This window comes from Scyliorhinus canicula, chromosome 12, assembly GCF_902713615.1.
Source record: "Scyliorhinus canicula chromosome 12, sScyCan1.1, whole genome shotgun sequence".
NCBI lineage: Eukaryota > Metazoa > Chordata > Chondrichthyes > Carcharhiniformes > Scyliorhinidae > Scyliorhinus > Scyliorhinus canicula.
This window is the reverse complement of record NC_052157.1, coordinates 97,786,650-97,812,380: the sequence shown is the minus strand read 5'-3', so window position 1 is coordinate 97,812,380 and position 25,731 is coordinate 97,786,650. Positions and strand designations below refer to the sequence as shown.

The window sequence follows — 25,731 nt, the reverse complement described above, 5'->3', positions numbered from 1 at the left end:
GTAAGTGTTCCTCACAATCTTCCTCTGGTGCCTCACTCAAAGCCTGCGCAGGTCGTGACAGAACCGCGTGGAGATAAAGACACCGAGATGACGGAGGCAGCAGACACTGACTCCGAGATGGAGACACAAGGCATCTCAGAGGGGGAATCCTCGGCCCGTGGATGTACAACCGTTACGTCGTTCATCACGGAAGCGCCTGTCTCCATCTCGTTACACGCCGCCTGATCCAGCGCCTTGTGCAAATGGTGTCCGGCATTGCGGCAAAACGAGTCCGACGCCCTCCTTCGCCAGGGTCTTCGGTGGATTCCTTGGACTTTCGGGGGGGAGGGATGTTATAACCTGCATGTAATTGCTCTCCAATTGGTCGAGAGGCAAGTAGGCCCCGCCTCTGAGGCGGGGTATAAGTACCCAGAGATCCCGGCGGTCGGCCATTATCTGTAGTCGACCACCGGGCTAACAACTAGCTGATTAAAGCCACAGTTCGGATCCTAAATGTTTCTTGAGCCGAATTGATGGTATGTCTATGTAATCAATTTAATCAGCTAGAATTTTGGAATGGAGCTTCGCATCAAGCCTGACTGCCTCCGCACCAGCCCGCATGCTGCAAATGCGTCTGCAATTTTTAAACACTGGCAGGCGTGTTTTAATAGCTACCTGACGACTGCAGCCGGCAAGCCCACCAAGGAGCAGAAACTCCACATCCTCCACTCATGCGTGGGCACATCGGTCTACGCAATGATCGAAGACGAAGGCGATTTTGATGCGGCCATGGAGATTCTCAGAGGACACTTTCTCCGGCCGGTCAACGAAGTTTACGCACGGCATCTCCTGACGACCAGACAACAGTTCCCTGGTGAGTCCCTCGACGAGTTTTACCAGGCCCTCGTAGCTCTAGGGAGAACGTGCGCATATCTCCAAGTTTCGGCGACGGAGCACAGGGAACTTCTAATCAGAGACGCTTACTTTGCTGGCATGCAGTCTCCTTCTATCCGCCAACGATTGCTAGAGAAGAACACCCTCAGCCTAGCAGAGGTACGGACTCTTGCAACTTCCCTGGAGGTTGCTGACCTGAACGCCCGCGCATACGCCCCCGGCCGCGCAGCAACCCCCTGGACTTCATGGCACGCGCCACCCCCATCCTCCGTGGACCCCGACCCCCCCCAAGCCTGTGCCGTGGGTCGCTCCGATAAACTAGCGGGGCCCCGTTGCTATTCTGTGGCCTCTCAAAGCACCCCCGCCCGCGCTGCCCGGCCAGCTCCGCTCTGTGTAAGAGCTGCGGGAAGAAGGGCCACTACGCGGTGGTCTGCCAGACCAAGTTGGTCGCTGCTCGGGGACCGCCCCCCCCCCCCCCCTAGGGGCCCACGCCGCGCACCAACTTCTCCGGCCCGCCTCCTGGCTCCTGCAACGGCCCCACGGTCCTCCCGACCCTCGCTCCCAGCCGCCCCGACCGGCCCGCAGATGCCGCTGACACTGCCCCCAGCCGCCACGAGGCTCCCACGGGCGCCGCCATCTTGGGCCCCGGACGCCATGTGCGGGCCATGGGCGCCGCCATCTTGGGGCCCCGGCTCCACGTGCGAATCCTGGGCGCCGCCATCTTGGGACCCCGACTCCACGTGCGGGTCCTGGGCGCCGCCACCTTGGATCAACTCGGAAGGCTCTGCAAGCGACTACTCGGCCACTGAAGAGAATCTAGTACTCTCACCACGACTGGCTTCCATCAAGCTCGACCAGTCGCAACCACGCTCGCTTGCCAAGACTACAACGATGGTGCAGCTCAACGGACACAAAACAAGGTGCCTGCTGGACTCCGGGAGCATGGAAAGTTTCGTCCACCCCGACACGGTAAGATGCTGCGCGCTCCCCATCCACCCAGTTAAACATAAAAATGAATTGGCCTCAGGTTCGCATTCCGTCCAAATCACCGGGTGCTGCATAGCGGACCTCACAGTCCAGGGGAGGGTTTTCAAAAATTTCAAACTCCTCATTCTCCCCCGCCTATGCGCTCCGGCACTCTTAGTCCTGGACTTCCAGTGCAACCTGCAGAGCTTGACCTTTCAATTCGGCGGCCCTATTCCTCCTCTTACTGTTTGCAGCCTCGCGTCCCTCAAAGTTGACCCCCCTTCTTGTTTACTAATCTCACCCCAGATTGTAAACCTGTCGCCACTCGGAGCAGACGATACAGTGCCCAGGACCGGACCTTCATCGGGTCCGAGGTCCAGAGGCTCCTTAAGGAAGGAGTGATCGAGGCCAGCAACAGTCCCTGGCGAGCCCAAGTGCTGGTAGTTCGGACTGGGGAGAAAAACCGGATGGTCATCGATTACAGCCAGACCATCAACAGGTTTACGCAGCATTATCGTTCCGAGTGCCTTTTTTAGGAGGGTGAACAGCAGCATTCTGGGATTTGTTTGGGTGCACGGGACTCCGAGGGGAAGGAGGGTCTTTTTGGAGCGGGGCAGGGATAGAGGGGGGCTGGCGCTGCCCAACCTCTCGGGGTACTATTGGGCGGCTAACGTCTCAATGGTACATAAGTGGGTAATGGATGGGGAGGGGGCAGCATGGAAACGGATGGAGATAGCGTCCTGTGGAGGCACGAGCCTGAAGGCACTGGTAACGGCGCCGCTGCCGCTCCCTCCAACGAGGTATACCACGAGTCCGGTGGTGGCGGCTATCCTCAAAATTTGGGGGCAGTGGAGGCGACACAGGGGGCTCGGTGGAGGCCCCGCTGCGGGGAACCACCGGTTTGTCCCAGGGAACATGGATGGAGGGTTCCTGGGGTGGCACAGGGCGGGCATTAGGAAGTTGGGAGACCTGTTTATCGACGGGAGGTTCGCGAGCCTTGGTGAACTGGAGGAGAAGTTTGAGCTCCCCCCCCCCGGGGAATATGTTCAGGTACCTTCAGGTCAAGGCGTTTGCTAGGCGACAGGTGGAGGGGTTCCCTTTGCTGCCTCCGCAGAGGGGGGGGGGGGGGATAAGGGATAGGGTGCTTTCGGGGGTGTGGGTCGGGAATGGAAAGGTGTCTGACATCTACCAGGTAATCCAGGAGGTGGGGGAGGTGTCGGTAGAGGAACTGAAGGCTAAGTGGGAGGTGGAGCTGGGGGAGCAGATTGAGGAGGGGACATGGGCGGACTCCCTGGAGAGGGTGAACTCCTCCTCTTCATGTGTTAAGCTTAGTCTCATCCAGTTCAAGGTGCTGCACCGGGCCCACATGTCCAGATCTAGGATGAGTAGGTTCTTTGGGGGCGAAGACAGGTGCGTCAGGTGTTCGGGGAGTCCAGCGAACCATGCCCATATCTTCTGGGCATGCCCGGCACTGGAGGAGTTCTGGAAGGGGGTGGCGAGGACGGTGTAGAGGGTGGTGGGATCCAGGGTCAAGCCAGGCTGGGGACTCGCAATATTTGGAGTTGGGGTGGAGCCGGGAGTGCAGGAGGCGAAAGAAGCCGATGTCTTGGCCTTTGCGTCCCTAGTAGCCCGGCGGACGATCTTGCTGCAGTGGAAAGATGCGAGACCTCTGAGCGTGGAGACCTGGATTAATGACATGGCGGGATTCATTCAGCTGGAGAGGGTCAAATTCGCCCTGAGTGGGTCGGTACAAGGGTTCTTTAGGAGGTGGCAGCCTTTCCTCGACTTTCTGGCTCAACGATAAGGTAGTAGGTCAGCAGCAGCGGCAACCGGGGGGGGGGGGGGGGGGGGGGGGGGGGGGAGAAGGGGGGGGGGAGGTTTAGGGGGATAGTGTTTAAGTTAATTTGCTTATTGTTAATTTATTTTGTTGTTTATTGGGGTTGGGGGGGGGGGGGGGGGGGGGGGGTGGGGGGATGTTTGTTATATGTGTTGTTACGGGTGCCAGGGGGTGTTTATTACTATTATTGTTATTGTTATTATTGTTTTATTGATATATATTTTTCAAAATGTTCAAATAGAAATTATTTTTTAAAAGCTAAAAAAAAACAGGTTTACGCAGCTGGACGTGTATCCTCTCCCCCGTATTTCTGACCTGGTTAACAGGATTGCGAAGTACAAAGTCTTCTCCACGGTGGACCTTAAGTCCGCCTACCACCAGCTCCCTATTCGCGCGAGTGACCAAAAGTACACCGCGTTTGAGGCAGATGGGCGCCTCTACCACTTCCTCAGGGTTCCATTCGGTGTCACAAATGGAGTCTCGGTCTTCCAACGGGAGATGGACCGAATGGTCGACAAGCGTGGTTTACGGGCCACCTTCCCGTATCTCGATAACGTCACCATCTGCGGCCACGACCAGCAGGACCACGACATCAACCTCCAAAAATTCCTCCGAACCGCAAAACTCCTTAATTTAACTTACAATAAGGATAAGTGCGTGTTTAGCACCGACCGTCTAGCCATCCTTGGCTACGTAGTGCGTAACGGAGTGATAGGCCCCGATCCCGAACGCATGCTCCCCTGATGGAAAGTCCCCTCCGCAACTCCCTCAAACGCTGCCTGGGCTTCTTCTCATACTACGCCCAGTGGGTCCCCAACTACGCCGACAAAGCCCGCCCCCTCATCCAGTCCACCTCTTTTCCCCTGTCGATGGAGGCCCGCCAGGCCTTTAGGCGCATCAAAGCGGATATCGCAAAGGCCACGATGCATGCTATCGACAAGTCCCTCCCATTCCAGGTCGAGAGCGATGCGTCTGATGTAGCTCTGGCGGCCACCCTGAACCAAGCGGGCAGACCCGTGGCCTTCTTTTCACGAACCCTCCACGCTTCTGAAATCCGCCATTCCTCGGTGGAAAAGGAGGCACAGGCCATAGTCGAAGCTGTGCGATACTGGAGGCACTATCTGGCCGGCAGGAGGTTTACCCTCCTCACAGACCAACGGTCAGTAGCTTTCATGTTCGACAATGCACATAGGGGCAAGATCAAGAACGACAAGATCTTGCGGTGGCGGATCGAGTTGTCCACGTACAACTATGATATCTTGTATCGTCCTGGGAAGCTCAACGAGCCTTCCTATGCCCTATCCCGCGGTACCTGCGCCAGCGTGCAGATTGACCGCCTCCGCTCCCTCCACACGGACCTCTGCCATCCAGGGGTCACCCGTTTCTACCATTTTATTAAGACCTGCAACCTGCCCTACTCCGCCGAGGAAGTCAGGACTGTCACTAGGGACTGCCACGTCTGCGCCGAGTGCAAACCGCACTTTTACCGCCCCGAACGAGCGCATCTGATCAAGGCATCCTGCCCCTTTGAACGTCTCAGTATAGACTTCAAGGGTCCCCTCCCCTCCAACAACCGTAACACTTATTTCTTGAGTGTTATCGACGAATACTCTCGATTCCCTTTCGCCATTCCCTGTCCCGACATGACCACAACAACCGTCATAAAGGCCCTCCTATCCATCTTCTCCCTGTTCGGTTACCCCGCATACATCCACAGCGACCGGGGGTCCTCTTTCATGAGTGACGAACTGCGTCAGTTCCTGCTCAGCAGGGGCATAGCCTCTAGCAGGAAGACCAGTTATAACCCCCGGGGTAACGGTCAGGTCGAGCGGGAGGATGGCACCATCTGGAAGACCATCCTGCTGGCCCTACGGTCCAGAGATCTCCCTATTCCCCGTTGGCAAGAAATAATTCCCGACACCCTGCATTCAATCCGGTCTCTCCTCTGTACTACCACTAATCAAACACCTCATGAACGTCTTCTGGTTTTCCCCAGGAAGTCGTCCTCAGGATGCCCTCTCCCGACCTGGCTGGCCTCCCCTGGGCCCATCTTGCTCTGGAAACATGTACGGGTGCACAAGTCCGACCCGTTGGTTGAGCGAGTCCAGTTACTCCACGCCAACCCGCAATATTAGGGCAGCACGGTAGCATGGGGGTTAGCATAAATGCTTCACAGCTCCAGGGCCCCAGGTTCGATTCCCGGCTGGGTCACTGTCTGTGCGGAGTCTGCACGTCCTCCCCGTGTGTGCGTGGGTTTCCTCCGGGTGCTCCGGTTTCCTCCCACAGTCCAAAGATGTGCGGGTTAGGTGGATTGGCCATGCGAAATTGCCCTTAGTGTCCTAAAAAATAAGGTTAATGGGGGGGTTGTTGGGTTACTGGTGGATACGTTGGCTTGAGTAGGGTGATCATTGCTCGGCAAAACATCGAGGGCCGAAGGGCCTGTTCTGTGCTGTACTGTTCTAAGTTCTAAGAGGAGCTAGGCGAGGTGCTAGATATTGGCCTGTGGGCTGATGCCCAAGATCTTGGACACTAAGGCGAAGCCGAGTCCAACAATAGTGATCTTTGGGGTGTCAGAGGATCCGGGAGTGCAGGAAGCGAAAGAGGCCGAAGTGTTGGCCTTTGCCTCCCTGGTAGCCCGGAGACGGATCTTGTTAATGTGGAGGGACCCAAAACCGCCGACGTGGAGATATGGGTTAGTGATATGGCTGGGTTCCACAACTTGGAGCAAATAAAGTTCGCCTTGAGAGGATCCTTGCTGGGGTTCTCCAGTTGTTGGCAACCTTTCCTTGACTTTCCAGGGGAGCAGCAAAATGTCAGCAGCAGAAACTGGGGGAGGGGGGGTTCAGGTGGGGGGGGGGGGAATTGTCTACTTAATGTATATTTGAGTTTTGTATAATGATAACAGCCATCTAGTTTTGTGAAATATTTTTCGTTTATTTTCTGTTATGTAAAGATTCTGGTTGAAAAAGCTTTAATAAAAAATATTTAAAAAAAAAGACTTAACAAACCTTCAAACAGGAGCACATTAGGTTTACATTCAATACTGAGACCTTTTACAATTCTGAGTTCACCAAATGATCCATAGATAGCCTTTGGATGGCAGAGATCAACAGTACAGCTCTTTGTTTAAACTTCAGATGCAGCTCACTGAAAAACACAGACACCCAAGCTTTTTCTCAAACTGAAACTAAAAAGAAGTAGAGCTCAGCTCCACCCACTCTGACATCACTCCAGTAACATGAGCAGCTCCATTTCTTAAAGGTTCGTTTCTTAAACACCCATTTCTTAAAGGCACTCTCACATGACAGCATACCCTAGCAGCCCCACCTGCCTCCGATGAGGAACAACTAAATTGTGTAACGATGGTGAAATCAAAACCCATTAAATTATTTAAAGGATTGAATGGATGTCCAACACTGATGGAAGTCGACACTGGAGCAGCCGTATCAGTGATAAGGGAAACAATATTCAATAAAATTTGCACTGGACTCCAACCCTTATTCCTAACCAGGACCTCGGCAAAACTGAAGACATACACAGGGGAACCACTGAGAGTGTTGGGCACAATGCATGTAACTGTGGCTTATGGAGAGCAACTGGTTTGGCTGCCTTTAATGGTAGTGAAAGGTGCGGGACCGAGCTTATTGGGTCGAAAATGGCTAAAAGCTGGATTGGGTAAACCTTTCCCAGCTGGAAAATGGCCGCCTAAGCAAACTCCTGTGCAAGGGCTCGGAACAATAAAGGGAGCAAAGGCGACATTACATGTACATCCAGAGGCAGTCCCAAAATTCTACAAGTACCCTTCGCATTAAGGCAGAAAGTCGATATGGAAATAAAATTATTAGACCGTGAGGGAATAATAAAACCGGTCCAGTTTGAAGAGTGGGCGGCACCCGTGGTGCCCATCCTTAAGCCGGATGGCTCGGTCCGCCTTTGTGGAGATTTCAAACAAACATTTAATCGCGATTCACAACTGGACAAATACCCAATTCCCCGGATTGAGGATTTGTATGCAAAGCTGGCTGGAGGACTCAAAGCTGGATATGAGCCATGCATATCTACAGCTGAGGTGGGACGAAAAGTCCCAAAAATTCTCAACGATAAACATCCTGAAGGGCCTTTTTCAGTATACAGGATTACCCTTTGGGGTATCGTCAGCTTGTGCGATATTACAGAGGACAATCGAGTATATGTACTGCAAGGTTGACCACAAGCCACCATTTACCTGGATGACGTCCCATTACAGGAAAAACAAAGGCAGAACACCTGCAAAACCTGGAGGAAGTCCTTAGGAGGTTTTCAGCAGCAGGCGTGCGCCTAAAGAGGGAGAAATGTGTTTTCCTGGCACCTCAAGTAACCTATCTGGCGTACAAGGTTGATAAATCATGGCTACACCATTTGGACGATTGGGTGAGGACGATTAAAGATCCCCCGGCCCCCACCACAATCCAGGAGTTAGGTCTTTTTTAGGACTGGTGACATATTATGGAAAGTTCATACAGAACAGAGCTTCCATCTTGGACCCCCTACACCAATTACTAAGAAAGGGGAAAGCCTGGGAGTGGTCCGCATGCCAAGACAGGGCTTTCAAGAAGATAAAAGAACAGCTTTCCTCAGGCAACGTCTTGGCACACTACGACCCCAGGAAAGAGTTGGTGCTAACGTGCGACGCATCTCCATATGGCGTTGATGCAGTTTTGGCACACAGAGAGCAAATCGGACAGGAACAACAATAGTGTTTGCTTCCAGGATGCTGGCAGCAGTAGAACGACAGTATGCCCAAATCGAAAAGGAAGGACTGGCTGTGATCTTTGCGGTGATGAAATTTCACCAGTACTTGTACGGGCAGAAATTCACTATAATTACAGACCACAAGCCATTGCTGGGTTTGTTAAAAGACAAAGCAATACCACCAATAGCTTCAGCCCGGATCCAACACTAGATCAACTGGAGCATCGGCCAGGAACCCGGGTGGCAAACGCCGATGCACTAAGCAGGCTGCCATTACTGGACGCCCCGCCATTAGTACCCAAAATAGAGGAATCGGTAATGACGTTATATTTCCTGGACACCCTGCCAGTGGCCGCACAAAACATTTGTTTATGGAGCCAAAGGGACCCGGTATTATCAAAAAGAAAACTCATGGTGTTAACTGTTGAGATGGAAAGACCGGTCCAGGGGGAAACTTTCCCAACAATTTCACTATCAATGACGTCAAGCTCACTAGGCTATAATTACTCGGATTATCCTTGCAACCCTTCTTAAATAACGGTACAACATTGGCTATCCTCCAATCCTCTGGGATCTCACCAGTGGCCAATGAGGACACAAAGATTTCTGTTCGAGGCCCAGTGACTTCATCTTTTGTCTCCCTCAGGAATCTGGGATAGATGCCATCTGGCGCTGGTGACTTGTCTACCTTAATGCTTTTCACACACCTGACACTTCCTCCCACGTAATAACGACCTGTTCTGAAGTATTCTGAGACACCATCAATCAACGTGTCCCTCTCCTTTGTGAATACTGATGCAAAATACTCATTAAGGACATAGAACATAGAACTGTACAGCACAGTACAGGCCCTTCGGCCCACGATGTTGTGCCGAACTAGTCTGAAACTAAGATCAAATCAACCTACTCCCAATCATTCTAGTGCACTCCATATGCCGATCCAATAACCGCTTGAAAGTTCCTAAAGTGTCCGACTCCACTACCATAGCTGGGAGTGCGTTCCACGCCCCAACCACTCTCTGAGTAAAGAGCCTACCTCTGACATCCCTCCTATATCTTCCACCATGAACCTTATAGTTATGCCCACTTGTAACAACTACATCCACCCGAGGAAAAAGTCGCTGAACGTCCACTCTATCTATCCCTCTCATCATCTTATACACCTCAATTAAGTCACCTCTCATCCTCCTTCGCTCCAGTGAGAAAAGCCCTTGCTCCCTCAACCTTTCCTCATAAGACCTACCCTCCAATCCAGACAGCATCCTGGTATATCTCCTTTGCACCCTTTCCAATGCTTCCACATCCTTCCTATAATGAGGTGACCACAACTGCACACAATACTCCAAATGTGGTCCAACCAAGGTCTTGGACATTTGCAGCATAACCTCAAGGCTCTCAAATCCCCCTGTCAATAAATGCTAACACACTATAGGCTTTCTTCACGGCTCTATCCACTTGGGTGACAACTTTCAGAGATCTATGGACATGAACTGCGAGATCTCTCTGCTCCTCCACATTCTTCAGAACCCTGCAGTTAACCCTGTAATCTGCATTCCAATTTGTTCGACCAAAATGAATCACCTCACTTATCAGGGTTAAACTCCATCTGCCACTTTTCAGCCCAGCTCTGCATCCTATCAATGTCTCTTTGCAGCCTACAACAGCCCTCCACATTATCCACTACTCCACCAATCTTGGTGTCATCAGCAAATTTACGAACCCAACCCTTCAACTCCATCATCTAAGTCATTGATAAAAATAACAAATAGCAGAGGACCCAGCACTGATCCCTGTGGTACACCACTGGTGACTGGGCTCCAGGATGAAAATTTACCATCTACCTCTTCTGTGTGATAGACAGTTACTGATCCAATCGGCCAAATTTCCCTCTATGCCATGTCTCCTTAGTTTCTGCATGAGCCGACCATGGGGCACCTTATCAAACACCTTACTAAAATCCATGTATACAACATCAACTGCTCTACCTTCATCTATGTACTTAGTTACTTCCTCAAAGAATACAATCAAACTTGTGAGGCAAGACTTACCCCGTACAAATCTGTGCTGACTATCCTGGATTAAGCTGTATCTTTCCAAATGATCATAAATCCTATCCCTCAGGACCCTTTCCAATAATTTACCTATGACCGAAGTGAGACCAACCGGCCTATAATTCCCAGCGTTGTACCTATTCCCGTTCTTGAACAAGGGAACAACAGTCTCTCCAGTCTTCTGGCACTATTCCTGTCGACAGTGAGGACATGAAGATCAAAGCCAAAGGCTCTGAACAAAGAACAAAGAAAAGTACAGCAGAGGAACAGGCCCTTTGGCCCTCCAAGCCCGTGCCGACCATGCTGCCTGACTAAACTACAATCTTCCACACTTCCTAGGTCTGTATCCCTCTATTCCCATCCTATTCATGTATTTGTCAAGATGCCCCTTAAATGTCACCATCGTCGCTGCTTCCACCACCTCCTCCGGCAGCGAGTTCCAGGCACCCACTACCCTCTGTGTAAAAAACCTGCCTTGTGCATCTACTCTAAACCTTGCCCCTCGCACCTTAAACCTATGCCCCCTAGTAATTGACCCCTCTACCCTGGGGAAAAGCCTCTGACGATCCACTCTGTCTATGCCCCTCATAATTTTGTAGACCTCTATCAGGTCGCCCCTCAACCTCCGTCGTTCCAGTGAGAACAAACTGAGTTTATTCAACCGCTCCTCATAGCTAATGCCCTCCATACCAGGCAACATCCTGGTAAATCTCTTCTGAACCCTCTCTAAAGCCTCCACATCCTTCTGGTAGTGTGGCGACCAGAATAGAACACTATACTCTAAGTGTGTCCTTTAGAGGATGAGAAGGGAGTTTGAATAATGGGATATGAGGAAATGGCTGAGGAACTGAACAGGTTTTTTGGGTCGGTCTTCACAGTGGAAGACACAAATAACATGCCAGCGACTGATAGAAATGAGGCTATGACAGGTGAGGACCTTGAGAGGATTGTTATCACTGAGGAGGTAGTGATGGGCAAGCTAATGGGGCTAACGGTAGACAAGTCTCCTGGCCCTGATGGAATGCATCCCAGAGTGCTAAAAGAGATGGCTAGGGAAATTGCAGATGCACTAATGATGATTTACTAAAATTTACTAGACTCTGGGGTGGTCCCGGTGGATTGGAAATTAGCAAACGTGACACCACTGTTCAAAAAAGGAGGTAGGCAGAGAGCAGGAAATTATAGGCCAGTGAGTCGGTAGCAGGGAAGATACTGGAATCTATCATCAAGGAAGAAATAGCGAGGCATCTGGATAGAAATTGTCCCATTGCACTGACGCAGCATGGGTTCAGGTCGTGCCGAACTAATTTAGTTGAATTCTTTGAGGACATTACCAGTGCAGTAGATAACGGGGATGTGGTATATCTGGATTTCCAGAAAGCCTTTGACAAGGTGCCACACAAAAGGTTGCTGCATAAGATAAAGATGCATGGCATTAAGGGTAAAGTAGTAGTATGGATAGAGGATTGGTTAATTAATAGAAAGCAAAGAGTGGGGATTAATGGGCGTTTCTCTGGTTGGCAATCAGTAGCTAGTTGTGCCCCTCAGGGATCCATGTTGGGCCAACAATTGTTCACAATTTACAGAGATGATTTGGAGTTGGGGACCAAGGGCAATGTGTCCAAGTTTGCAGATGACACTAAGATGAGTGGTAAAGCGAAAAGTACAGAGGATACTGGAAGTCTGCAGAGGGATTTGGATAGGTTAAGTGAATGGGCTAGGGTCTGGCAGATGGAATACAATGTTGACAAATGTGAGGTTATCCATTTTGGTAGGAATAACAGCAAACGGGATTATTATTTAAACAATAAAATATTAAAGCATGCCGCTGTGTGTATAAGGTGTTAGTGAGGCCACACCTGGAGTATTGTGTTCAGTTTTGGTCTCCTTACTTGAGAAAGGACATACTGGCACTGGAGGGTGTGCAGAGGAGATTCACTAGGTTAATCCCAGAGCTGAAGGGGTTGGATTATGAGGAGAGGTTGAGTAGACTGGGACTGTACTTGTTGGAATTTAGAAGGATGAGGGGGGATCTTATAGAAACATTTAAAATTATGAAGGGAATAGATAGGATAGATGCGGGCAGGTTGTTTCCACTGGCGGGTGAAAGCAGAACTAGGGGACATAGCCTCAAAATAAGGGGAAGTAGATTTAGGACTGAGTTTAGGAGGAACTTCTTCGCCCAAAGGGTTGTGAATCTATGGAATTCCTTGCCCAGTGAAGCAGTTGAGGCTCCTTCATTAAATGTTTTTAAGCTAAAGATAGATAGTTTTTTGAAGGATAAAGGGATTAAGGGTTATGGTGTTCGGGCTGGAAAGTGGAGCTGAGTCCACAAAAGATCAGCCATGATCTCATTGAATGGCGGAGCAGGCTCGAGGGGCCAGATGGCCTACTCCTGCTCCTAGTTCTTATGTGTGGCCTAACTAAGGTTCTATACAGCTGCAACATGACTTGCCAATTCTTATATTCAAAGCCCCGGCCAATGAAGGCAAGCATGCTGTATGCCTTCTTGACTACCTTCTCCACCTGTGCTGCCCCTTTCAGTGACCTGTGGACTTGTACACCTAGATCTCTCTGACTTTCAATACTCTTTAGGGTGCTACCATTCACTGTATATTACCTACCTGCATTAGACCTTCCAAAACGCATTACCTCACATTTGTCCGGATTAAACTCCATCTGCCATCTCTCCGCCCAAGTCTACAAACAATCTAAATCCTGCTGTATCCTCTGACAGTCATCATCGCTATCCGCAATTCCACCAACCTTTGTGTCGTCTGCAAACTTACTAATCAGACCAGTTACATTTTCCTCCAAATCATTTATATATACTACAAACAGCAAAGGTCCCAGCACTGATCCCTGTGGAACGCCACTAGTCATAGCCCTCCAATTAGAAAAGCACCCTTCCATTGCTACTCTCTGCTTTCTATGACCTAGCCAGTTCTGTATCCACCTTGCCAGCTCACCCCTGATCCCGTGTGAGTTCAACTTTTGTACCAGTTTACCACGAGGGATCTTGTCAAAGGCCTTACTGAAGTCCATGTAGACAACATCCACTGCCCTACCTGCATCAATCATCTTTGTGACCTCTTCGAAAAACTCTATCAAGTTAGTGAGACACGACCTCCCCTCCACAAAACAATGCTGCCTCTCACTAATACGTCCACTTCCTTCCAAATGGGAGTAGATCCTGTCTCGAAGAATTCTTTCCAGTATTTTCCCTACCACTGACATAAGGCTCACCGGCCTGTAGTTCCCTGGATTATCCTTGCTACCCTTCTTAAACAAAGGAACAACATTGCCTATTCTCCAGTCCTCTGGGACATCACCTGAAGACAGTGAGGATCCAAAGATTTTTGTCAAGGCCTCAGCAATTTCCTCTCTAGCCTCCTTCAGTATTCTGGGGGAGATCCCATCTGGCCCTGGGGACTTATCTACCTTCATATTTTTCAAGACGCCCAACACCTCCTCTTTTTGGATCTCAATGTGACCCAGGCTATCAACACACCCTTCTCCAGACTCAACATCCACCAATTACTTCTCTTTGGTGAATACTGATGCAAAGTATTCATTTAGTACCTCGCCCATTTCCTCTGGCTCCACACTTAGATTCCCTTGCCTATTCTTCAGTGGGCCAACCCTTTCCCTGGCTACCGTCTTGCTTTTTGTAAACGTGTAAAAAGCCTTGGGATTTTCCTTAACCCTATTTGGCAATGACTTTTCGTGACCCCTTCTAGCCCTCCTGACTCCTTTTGCTTAAGTTCCTTCCTACTTTCATTATATTCTACACAGGTTTCGATTGTTCCTAACCTTCAAGCCCTGACAAATGCCTCCTTTTTCTTTTTGACGAGGCCTACAATATCTCTCGTTATCCAAGGTTCCTGAAATTTGCCGTATTTATCCTTCTTCCTCACAGGAACATGCCGGTCCTGAATTCCTTTCATAGAATTTTACAGTGCAGAAGGAGGCCATTCGGCCCATCGAGTCTGCACCGGCTCTTGGAAAGAGCACCCTACCCAAGTTCAACACCTCCACCCTATCCCAAAAACCCAGTAACCCCACCCAACACTAAGGGCAATTTTGGACACTAAGGGCAATTTATCATGGCCAATCCACCTAACCTGCACATCTTTGGATTGTGGGAGGAAACTGGAGCACCCGGAGGAAACCCACGCACACACGGGGAGGATGTGCAGACTCCGCACAGACAGTGACCCAAGCCGGAATCGAACCTGGGACCCTGGAGCTGTGAAGCCACTGTGCTATCCACAATGCTACCGTGCTGCCCTCAACTGACACTTGAAAGCCTCTCACATGTCAGATGTTGATTTACCCTCAAACATCCGCCCCCAACCTAGGTTCTTCAGTTCCCGCCTAATATTGTTATAATTAGCCTTCCCCCAATTTAGCAAATTCACCATCGGACCACTCTTATCCTTGTCCACCAGCACTTTAAAACTTACTGAATTGTGGTCACTGTTCCCGAAATGCTCCCTTACTGAAACTCCTACCACCTGGCCGGACTCATTCCCCAATACCAAGTTCAGTGCAGCCCCTTCCCTAGTTGGACTGTCCACATATTGTTTTAATAAGGCCTCCTGGATGCTCCTTACAAACACTGCCCCGTCTACGCCCCTAGCACTATGTGAGTCCCAGTCAATATTGGGGAAGTTGAAGTCTCCCATCACAACAACCCTGTTGTTTTTACTCTTTTCCAAAATCTGTCTACCTATCTGCTCCTCTATCTCCTGCTGGCTGTTGGGAGGCCTGTAGTAAACCCCCAACATTGTGACTGCATCCCTCTTATTCCTGATCTCGACCTATATAGCCTCACTGCCCTCTTAGGTATCCTCCCGTTGTACAGCTGTGATATTCTCCCTAACCAGTAGTGCAACTCCGCCTCCCCTTTTACATCCCCCTCTATTCCGCCTGAAACATCTAAATCCTGGAACGTTTAGCTGCCAATCCTGTCCTTCCCTCAACCAGGTCTCTGTAATGGCAACATCATAGTTCCAAGTGCTAATCCAAGCTCTAAGTTCATCTGCCTTACCCGTAATACTTCTTGCATTAAAACATATGCACTTCAGGCCACCAGACCCACTGTGTTCAGCAACATCTCCCTGTCTGCTCTGCCTCAGAGCCATACTGGCCCTATTCCCTCGTTCTCCCTCAACGCTTTCACCTTCTGACCTATTGCTCCGATGCCCACCCCCCCTGTCATACTAGTTTAAACCCTCCAGTGTGACACTAGCAAACCTCGCGGCCAGGATATTTATGCCTCTCCAGTTTAGATGCAACCCGTCCTTCTTATACAGATTACACTCTAATCCCTCGCCTCCCAATGAATCCCAGGATATATCCCATCAGGCCCAGGGGACTTATCTCTCCTCAGGCTTCTCAAAATTTCTGACACATCTTCCTTCCAATTATCCACCTCCTCCAACCTACCAGCCTGTATCGCACTATCCTCCTCACCAACATGCCCCCTCTCCTTTGTGAACATTGAAGAAAAGCATTCATTTTGGGCCTCTCCTATATCTTCAGACTCCATGCACATGTTCCCACTACTGTCCTTGACTGCCCCTAACTTCACCTTGTTCATTCTTTTATTCCTCACATAAGTGTAAAAAGCCTTGGGGTTTTCCTTGATCCTACACGCCAAGCTCTCCTGCCCCCTCCTAGCTCTCCTGAGCCCTTTCTTGGGCTCCTTCCTAGCTATCTTGTATCCCTCAAGTGCCCGAACTGAACCTTGTTTTCTCATCCTTACAAGCCCACTTCTTCCTCTTGAGAAGACATTCAACCTCTTTTGTAAACCATGGTTCCCTCACTCGACCATTTCCTCCCTGCCTGACAGGGACATACATATCAAGGACACGCAGTATTTGCTCCTTGAACAAGCTCCACATCTCAATTGTGCCTATCCCTGACAGTTCCTGTTTCAGTTTTATGCTCCCCAATTCTTGTCTAATCGCATCGTAATTACCCTTCCCCCAGTTATAAATCTTGCCCTGCCATATTAACGGGGCCTCACGGTAGCATGGTGGTTAGCATCAATGCTTCACAGCTCCAGGGTCCCAGGTTCGATTCCCGGCTGGGTCACTGTCTGTGTGGAGTCTGCACGTCCTCCCCGTGTGTGCGTGGGTTTCCTCCGGGTGCTCCGGTTTCCTCCCACAGTCCAAAGATGTGCAGGTTAGGTGGATTGGCCATGCTAAATTGCCCGTAGTGTAAGGTTAATGGGGGGATTGTTGGGTTACGGGTATACGGGTTACGTGGGTTTAAGTAGGGTGATCATTGCTCGGCACAACATCGAGGGCCGAAGGGCCTGTTCTGTGCTGTACTGTTCTATGTTCTATATGTTCCTATCCCTCTCCATTGCTATAGTGAAACTCACTGAATTGTGGTCACTATCTCCAAAGTGCTCTCCCACAACCAAATCTGACACTTGGCCCGGTTCATTACCCAGTACCAAATCAAATATGGCCCCGCCTCTTGTCGGTCTATCCACATATTGTGTGAGGAAACCCTCCTGCACACACTGGATAAAAACAGCTCCATCCAAACTATTCGAATTATAGTGGTTCCAATCAATAATTGGAAAGTTAAAGTCACCCATGACAACTACCCTGTGACTACCGCACCTATCCAAAATCTGCATTGCAATCTTTTCCTCCACATCTCTCTTACTGTTTGGGAGCCTATAGAAAACTCTTAACAAAGTGACTGCTCCTTTCCTATTTCTAACTTCAGCCCACACTACCTCAGTAGACAGATCCTCCTCAAACTGCTTTCTGCAGCCATTATACTATCCTTGATTAACAATGCTACTCCTCCACCTCTTTTACCACCTTCCCATATCTTACTGAAACATCTAAACCCCGGAACCTCCAACAACCATTCCTGCCCCTGTTCTTGCCACATCTCTGTAATGGCCACAATATTGTAGTCCCAGGTACAAATCCATGCTTCAAGCTCACCAACCTTATTCCTGATGCTCCTCGCATTGAAGTAGACACACTTCAAACCACCTTCATGCCTGCAGGTCCACTCTTGTGACCTTGGTACCTTCCTCAGTACTGCACTACCCTCAACTTCCTGAACTCCAGCAACGTTATCTCCTGGACTACAAATCAGTTTCCCATCCTCCTGCCACATTAGTTTAACCCCCCCGCCCCCGAAGAGCTGTAGCAAATTTCCCTCCCAGGATATTGGTGCCCCTCTGGTTCAGGTGTAACTCGTCCTGTTTGTACCTTCCCCAGAATGTGCTCCAATTATCCAAGTAACAGAAACCCTCCTTCCTACACCATCCCTGTCGCCATGTGTTTAACTGAACTCTCTCCCTGTTCCTCACTGCGCTAGCACGTGGCACTGGCAGCAAACCAGAGATGACAACACAGTCTGTCCTGGCTCTCAGCTTCCACCCTAGCTCCCTGAAGTCCTGTTTTACATCCCCGTCCCTTTTCCTACCTATGTCGTTGGTACTGATGTGTACCACGACTTATGGCTGCTCCTCCTCCCCCTTAAGGATCCTGAAAACACAATCAGAGACGTCACGGACCTTGGCACCCAGGAGGCAACATACCTCACCTACTTCCTCTGGTTCTATACATAATTTCTCTCCTTTGTCCTTGAGTAGACCAACTCTTTCTCTGGCTACCCTCTTGTTCCTAATATACATATAAAATGCCTTGGGATTTTCCTCAATCTGTCTGTCAAGGACATTTTGGAACCCCTTTTTGCCCTCCTAACTCCCTGCTTGAGCTCTTTTCTACTTTCCTTGTATTCAAGGGCTTCATCTGTTTTTAGTTGCCTGTACCTCACATATGCATCTCTTTTCTTTTTGACAAGATCCTCAATTTCCCTGGCCACCCATGATTCCCGAATCCTGCCTTTCCTGTCCTTCCTTTTTACCGGCACATGCCTATCCTGCACTCCCATTAACTGCTCCCTTCAAGACTCCCACATGCCAAATGTGGATTTACCCTCAAACAGCCTCTCCCAAACAACAGCCTCCAAATCCTGCCTAATCCCCCAATTTAAGAAGAAGCTTTTCCCCTTAGCGGAGGGGTCAATAATCAGGGGGCATAGATTTAAAGTTATGGGCTGGAGATGTAGAGGGGATTTGAGGAAAACCATTTTCACCCCAGAGGGTGGTAGGAATCTGAAACTCACTGTCTGAAACTGTGGGAGAGACGGGAACCCTCACAACATTTAAGTTGCATTTAGATGAGCATTTGATATGCCACAACACACAAGGCTCTGGGCCAAGTGCTGGAAAATAGGATTAGAATAGATCGGTGTCTGATGGCCGGCACACATATGATGGGACAAAGGGCCTCTTTCTGTGCTGTAAAACCTTATGATTATTGCTTGCTTGCCATACATCCATTGGGGTTGTCTCGCACAGAGGAAGAACGAATATCATTCGCCTCAAGAATCTTAACTAGCCCGGAATCCAATTATGCTCAGCTAGCATAATCTTTGGTTTAAGAGGGTTTTACCATTACCTTTATGGACATCATTTTACATTTTGACTGACCATTGACCCTTAACTACAATCTTTGGACCATATTAGATTTAGATTTATTGTCACAAATTCCTAGGTGCAAACATCATCAAACTCTGTCCTGGTCCAGCCACGTCGACCCTATGACCAAAAAAACACAACACTCCCCCTGGGGTGAAATTGTTTTTCCTCAAATCCCCTCTACATCTCCAGCCCATGACTTTAAATCGATGCCCCCTGGTTATTGACCCCTCTGCCAAGTGTACAGTCCAGGCAGATCACTCCATGTATGAAAACAGAGAACATACATAAACATAGATAGGTGAAGAATACAGCTGTAGGGAAGATGCGTAGAAAGATCAGTTCACTCCATAAGACCAGTTCAGAGAGTCTAAGAGAGTCATTCAGGAGTCTGGTAACAGCAGGGAAGAAGCTACTTTTTAATCTATTGGTGTGTGTTCTCAAACTTTTGTATCTTCTGCCTGATGGAAGTGGTTGGAAGAGAGAATTTACTGGATGGGAGGGGTCTTTGATGATGCTGCCCACTTTCCCAAGGCAGAGGGAGATGTAGACAGGGCCAATGGTATTGAAGACTATTGTGGAGGATATGTTGTTGTTAATCCTTACAGATTGTGGTCTATGGGTTTGGAAGTCGAGGATCCAATTGCAGAGGGAGGAGTCAAGGCCTAGGTTTTGGAGTTTTTAAATGAGCTTGGCTGTGTTTATGGTGTTGAACGCGGAGCTGTAGTCAATGAACAGGAATCTGTCGGAGGTGTCCTTGTTGTCGAGATGCTCTAGGGATGAGTGTAGGGCCAGGGAGATAGAATCTGCTGTGGACTGGTTGTGGCAGTAGGCGAATTGCAGTGGATCAAGGCATTCTGGAAGGTTGGAATATAACCTCTCGAATCACTTCATAACAATAAATTTATTGGTGGGTAGTCATTGTGGCATGTTGCCTGGTGCTTCTTTGGCACCAGTATGATAAAGGTATAAAGGTATTCCTTCTTTGCCAGCTAGTTGAATGCAACGATGGTCTTTGACTTTGTCTGCACATGATTACGATATCCAGTATCGTGAATCAGGGCAGCACGCCAATACAGACGCTTTATCCAGGCTGCCATTGCAAGTCAAACAAGATCCTGAGGTCAAACCAGAATCTGAAGAAGATTTCATAAATATCTTGTATCTCCCGCGTGTGAACAATGTAAAGCTGTGACTTCATCTCAATACAGCGGTATACAAGAACTGATCCAGTGGTGGGGAAGGTTATGGATCTGGTCCTAAAAGGTATATTGACAGATGTGCTCAGAAGAAGTCAGACCTCAAGCTCTACATCACGAGAAGATTTGAGTTGACCGTCCTGATTGGAGTTTTGCCATGGAGGAGTCGAGTGATTCTTCCTCATGCCTGCGGAACAGAATCCTTGTTCAGCTACATGAAGAACATTCTGGTGTGGTGAGGGTGGAGGATTGGCGTGCAGTCATTTTTGGTGGCAGGGATTAGATACCCAAATGAGGAGATCGTGGAGCATTGCCAATCCTGCGCTACACTAAGGAATACTCCACCTCCCCCCCCCTCCCCCATCCCCTCCCCCCTCCCCTCCCCCTCCCCCTCCCCCCCCCCCTCCCCCCCCTCCCATCCCATCCCCTCCTCCCCCCTCCCCCCCCTCCCCCTCCCCTCCCCTCCCTACCCCCTCCCCCCCCCCTCCCCCCCCCCCTCCCTACCCCCTCCCCCCCCTCTCATCCCCCCCCTCCCCCCCTCTCTCTCCCCCCCCCTCCCCCCTCTCTCTCCCCCCCCTCTCTCCCCCCCTCCCCCTCTCTCTCCCCCCCCTCCCCCCTCCTCCTCCCCCCCTCCCCCCTCTCCTCTCCCCCCCCCCTCCCCCCTCTCTCTCCCCCCCTCCCCCTCTCTCTCCCCCCTCTCCCCCCCCCCCTCTCCCCCCCCTCTCCCCCCCCCCTCCCCCTCCCCCTCCCCCCCCCTCCCCCCCCCTCCCCCTCCCCTCCCCCCCCCCTCTCCCCCCCCTCTCCCCCCCCCTTCCCCCCCTCCCCCTCTCCCCCCCCCTTCCCCCCTCCCCTCTCCCCCCCCCTCTCCCCCCCCCCTCCCCCCCTCCCCCCCCCCTTCCCCCCCTCCCCCCCCCCTCCCTCCCCCCCTCCCCCCCCCCCTTCCCCCCCCCCCCCCCTCCCCCCCCCCCCCCCTCCCCCCCTTCCCCCCCCCCCCCCCCCCCCCTCCCTCCCCCCCCCTCCCCCCCCCTCCCCCCCCCCCTCCCCCCCCCCCCCCTCCCCCCCCTTCCCCCCCCCCCCTCTCCCCTCCCCCCCCCTCCCCTCCCCCCCCCTCCCCCTCCCCCCCTCCCCCTCCCCCCCCCCTCCCCCTCCCTCCCCCCCCTCCCCCCTCCCCCCCCCCTCCCTCCCCCCCCCTCCCTCCCCCCCCCTCCCCCCCCTCCCCCCCCCCTCCCCCCTCCCCCCCCCTCCCCCCCTCCCCCCCCCTCCCCCCCTCCCCCCCCTCCCCTCCCCCTCTCCCCCTCCCCCCCTCCCCCCCCCTCCCCCCCCCTCCCCTCCCCTCCCCCCTCCCCCTCCCCCCCCCCCTCCCCTCCCCCCCCTCCCCTCCCCCTCCCCCCCCCCCTCCCCCCCCCCTCCCCCCCCTCCCCCTCCCCCCCCTCCCTCCCCCCCCTCCCCCCCTCCCCTCCCCCCCCCCCTCCCCCCCCCCCCTCCCCCCCTCCCCCCTCCCCCCCTCCCCCCCCCCCTCCCCCCCCCTCCCCCCTCCCCTCCCTCCCCCCCCCTCCCCCCTCCCCCTCCCCCTCCCCCCTCCCCTCCCCCTCCCCCCCCCTCCCTCCCCTCCCCCCTCCCCCCCCCCCCCCTCCCCCCCCCCCCTCCCCCCCTCCCCCCCTCCCCCTCCCCCCTCTCCCCCCCCTCCCCTCCCCCCCTCCCCCCCCCCTCCCCTCCCCTCCCCCCCCCTCCCCCCCCTCCCCCCCCTCCCCCTCCCCCTCCCCCCCTCCCCCTCCCTCCCCCCCTCCCCCTCCCCCTCCCCCCCCCCTCCCCCTCCCCCTCCCTCCCCCCCCTCCCCCCTCCCCTCCCCTCCCCTCCCCCTCCCCCTCCCCCTCCCCTCCCCTCCCCCTCCCCTCCCCTCCCCTCCCCCTCCCCTCCCCCTCCCCTCCCCCTCCCTCCTCCCCTCCCCCTCCCCTCCCCCTCCCCTCCCCCCTCCCCCTCCCCCGCCCCCTCCCCCTCCCCCCTCCCCCTCCCCTCCCCTCCCCCTCCCCCTCCCCTCCCCCCCTCCCCCTCCCCCTCCCCCTCCCTCATTTTTCTCTAACGGTTTTTCACTCACGTACTCTCGGGTTTTCTCCATTGGCACTTGGCCCCCGTGCCGGGGTTGGTTCCGCATCTGCCCCGCCTCGTGCCGGGATTGGTTACTGTTCCACCCCCCCTTCCGGGGAATAACGGCCTCGTCCTTCTCCACCTCCCCCTCCACCACAGTCAATGGTTCAGGCCGGTCACATGTTCCGCAGCCGCAGAAACACTCGGCGAAGCATCTTGGTGAGAGAAAGTGAGATAGAGAGAGAGAGACAGACCGAGGGAGACGGACAGACCGAGGGACAGGGAGGCAGACAGAGGGACAGGGAGGCAGACAGACAGACAGAGGGACAGGGAGGCAGACGGACAGGGAGACAGACAGAGGGACAGGGAGGCAGACAGACAGACAGAGGGACAGGGAGGCAGACGGACAGGGAGACAGACAGACAGACAGAGGGACAGGGAGACAGACAGACAGAGGGACAGGGAGACAGACAGACAGAGGGACAGGGAGACAGACAGACAGAGGGACAGGGAGACAGACAGACAGAGGGACAGGGAGACAGGGAGACAGAGGGACAGGGAGACAGACAGACAGAGGGACAGGGAGACAGACAGACAGACAGAGGGACAGGGAGACAGACAGACAGACAGAGGGACAGGGAGGCAGACAGACAGACAGAGGGACAGGGAGGCAGACAGACAGACAGAGGGACAGGGAGGCAGACAGACAGACAGAGGGACAGGGAGACAGACAGACAGACAGAGGGACAGGGAGACAGACAGAGGGACAGGGAGACAGACAGAGGGACAGGGAGACAGACAGAGGGACAGGGAGACAGACAGACAGACAGAGGGACAGGGAGACAGACAGACAGAGGGACAGGGAGACAGACAGACAGAGGGACAGGGAGACAGACAGACAGAGGGACAGGGAGACAGACAGACAGAGGGACAGGGAGACAGACAGACAGAGGGACAGGGAGACAGACAGACAGACAGGGACAGGGAGACAGACAGACAAGCAGAGGGACAGGGAGACAGAGACAGACAGAGGGACAGGGAGACAGACAGACAGAGGGACAGGGAGACAGACAGACAGAGGGACAGGGAGACAGACAGACAGAGGGACAGACAGGGAGGCAGACAGACAGAGGGACAGACAGGGAGGCAGACAGACAGAGGGACAGACAGGGAGGCAGACAGACAGAGGGACAGACAGGGAGGCAGACAGACAGAGGGACAGACAGGGAGGCAGACAGACAGAGGGACAGACAGGGAGGCAGACAGACAGAGGGACAGACAGGGAGGCAGACAGACGGAGGGACCGGGAGGCGGGCAGACAGACGGAGGGACCGGGAGGCGGGCAGACAGACGGAGGGACCGGGAGGCGGGCAGACAGACGGAGGGACGGGGAGGCGGCCGGGGGGGGGGGGGGGAGGCGGCCGGGGGGGGGGGGGGGGAGGCGGCCGGGGGGGGGGGGGGGGGGAGGCAGACAGACAGAGGGATGCACACTAACACGGTGGATAGCACTGTGGCTTCACAGTGCCAGGGTCCCAGGTTCGATTCCCTGCTGGGTCACTGTGCGGAGTCTGCACGTTCTCCCTGTGTCTGCGTGGGTTTTCTCCGGGTGCTCCGGTTTCCTCCCACAGTCCAAAGATGAGCAGGTTAGGTGGATTGGACATAATAAATTTCCCTTGGTGTCCAAAACGGTTAGGAGGGGTTATTGGGTTACGGGGTTAAGTGGGTCGGTGCGGATTCGATTGGCTGAATGGCCTATATTCACACAGAGAGATACACACACAGACAGAGATACACACAGACAGGGAGAGAGAGAGACACACACACAGAGAGAGAGAGAGAGAGAGACACACACACACACACACACACATACAGAGAGAGAGACAAAGGCACACATTTTTAGTGTCATAAAAATAAGGTTAATGGGGGTTGTTGGGTTACTGGTACTGTATAGGGTGGATACGTGGGCTTGAATAGGGTGATCATTGCTCGGCACAACATCGAGGGCCGAAGGGCCTGTTCTGTGCTGTACTGTTCTATGTTCTATGTTCACACACACCACAGAGGGAGACAGGGATGGGAAGGACAGAGACACTGCGAAAGGGAGAGTGCAAGACGCTGAGGTGGATAGAGAGAGAGAGACGCTGATGCAAAGAGGATGGCAGTAGCAGTTTCCCCCCCCCCCCCCCCCCCCCTTTTTGCTCCTGGGACAAAAAGATACCAACCCAGCTGACCCCTCCCCCTTCTTCCCAGCCATGCAATCCTCCTCAGACCTGGAGTTCCCTCCTCATCCTTGTCCAAACTCCCTGTCCTGCCTCACTCTCTCGCTCCCTCCTTTCCCCACCCCCCAAACCAAGGTTCTCTCCCGCTATCTCTACTTCCTCACTGACAATCCGGAGGTCCAAAGCTTTTGACGAGGCTTCCTTTTCCCTGTTTGTGTTTCAGCATTGCTCTCTTGGTGAACGGAATTGACACCCGAGTTGAGAACTTTCTGGAAGGCTTGGTGCTCGTGGTTTAGTCAGAATGAGTGATGGAGACAACAACCCAGCAGCCATTCCTGTCTCTGTCGTGGATGTTCACGGCGACAATCGATGGATGTCCCAGGTACAACTGCAGCGGAATAGCAGCGGCTTGCTTCACAGTCACCTCAGCTGCCACTTAGATGGGGGGATGGATATTTAGCCTTCCAGTTCAGTCCTGCTTCATCCAGCTGCCATGTATTCCACCTATATATCCCTCTCAGGAATAGCTCCTAGAATTATAGACTAATTACAAAGAGCAATCAGCACAGGAACTGGCCCTTCGGCTCTCCAAGCCTGCGCCGACCATGCTACCTGCCGAAATTGAAACTGTATGCACTTGTGCAGTCCGTATCCTTCCATTCCCATTCTATTTGCATATTTGTCTTGATGCCCCTTAAATGCCGCTATCATACCTGCTTCCACCACCTCCACAGACAGCACGTTCCATATATGTTTTTTTAAAAACTTGCCTCGCACATCTGTTCTGAACTTTTTCCCATGCGCTTTAAACCAATGTCCCCTAATGACCCCAGGAAAGAGCATCTGACTATCCACTCTGCCCATGCCACTCATAATCTTGTAGACCTCTTATCAGATCGCGCCTCAACCTCCATAGTTCCAGTCAGAACAGACCGAGTTTATATAACTTCTCCTCATAGCTCAGGGGTGGGCAAACTACGGCCCGCGGGCCGCATGCGGCCCGCCAAAGGTCTTTATGCGGCCCAACAAGTCATTAAAAAAAAAAAAAAAATTTTAATTATACATTTTTTAAAAAAGATTAATGGGGGGGGGGGGGGGGGGGCTGTTGGGTTACTTACTGGTATAGGGTGGATACGTTGACTTGAGTAGGGTGATCATTGCTCGGCACAACGTCGAGGGCCGAAGGGCCTGTTCTGTGCTGTACTGTTCTATGTTCTATATGAGGTGCCCAGAATCATAACCG

At 52.7% G+C, this 25,731-nt stretch overlaps 1 protein-coding gene and 1 pseudogene across 1 annotated transcript in view; both read left to right on the top strand.

Annotated features, from left to right (window-relative positions):
• Positions 1-20,341: 20,341 nt before the first annotated feature.
• LOC119974309 lies at positions 20,342-24,738 on the top strand (annotated as a pseudogene).
• The window catches only part of LOC119974308 (platelet-activating factor acetylhydrolase IB subunit alpha2-like), a 56,552-nt gene continuing 53,175 nt past the window's right edge, over positions 22,355-25,731 (top strand). Inside the window, exons 1-2 of the mRNA XM_038813081.1 lie at positions 22,355-22,488; positions 24,712-24,870. Coding sequence (XP_038669009.1) covers positions 24,790-24,870 — 81 coding nt within the window. The 5' untranslated portion in view covers positions 22,355-22,488; positions 24,712-24,789. The remainder of the gene's footprint in view (positions 22,489-24,711; positions 24,871-25,731) is intronic.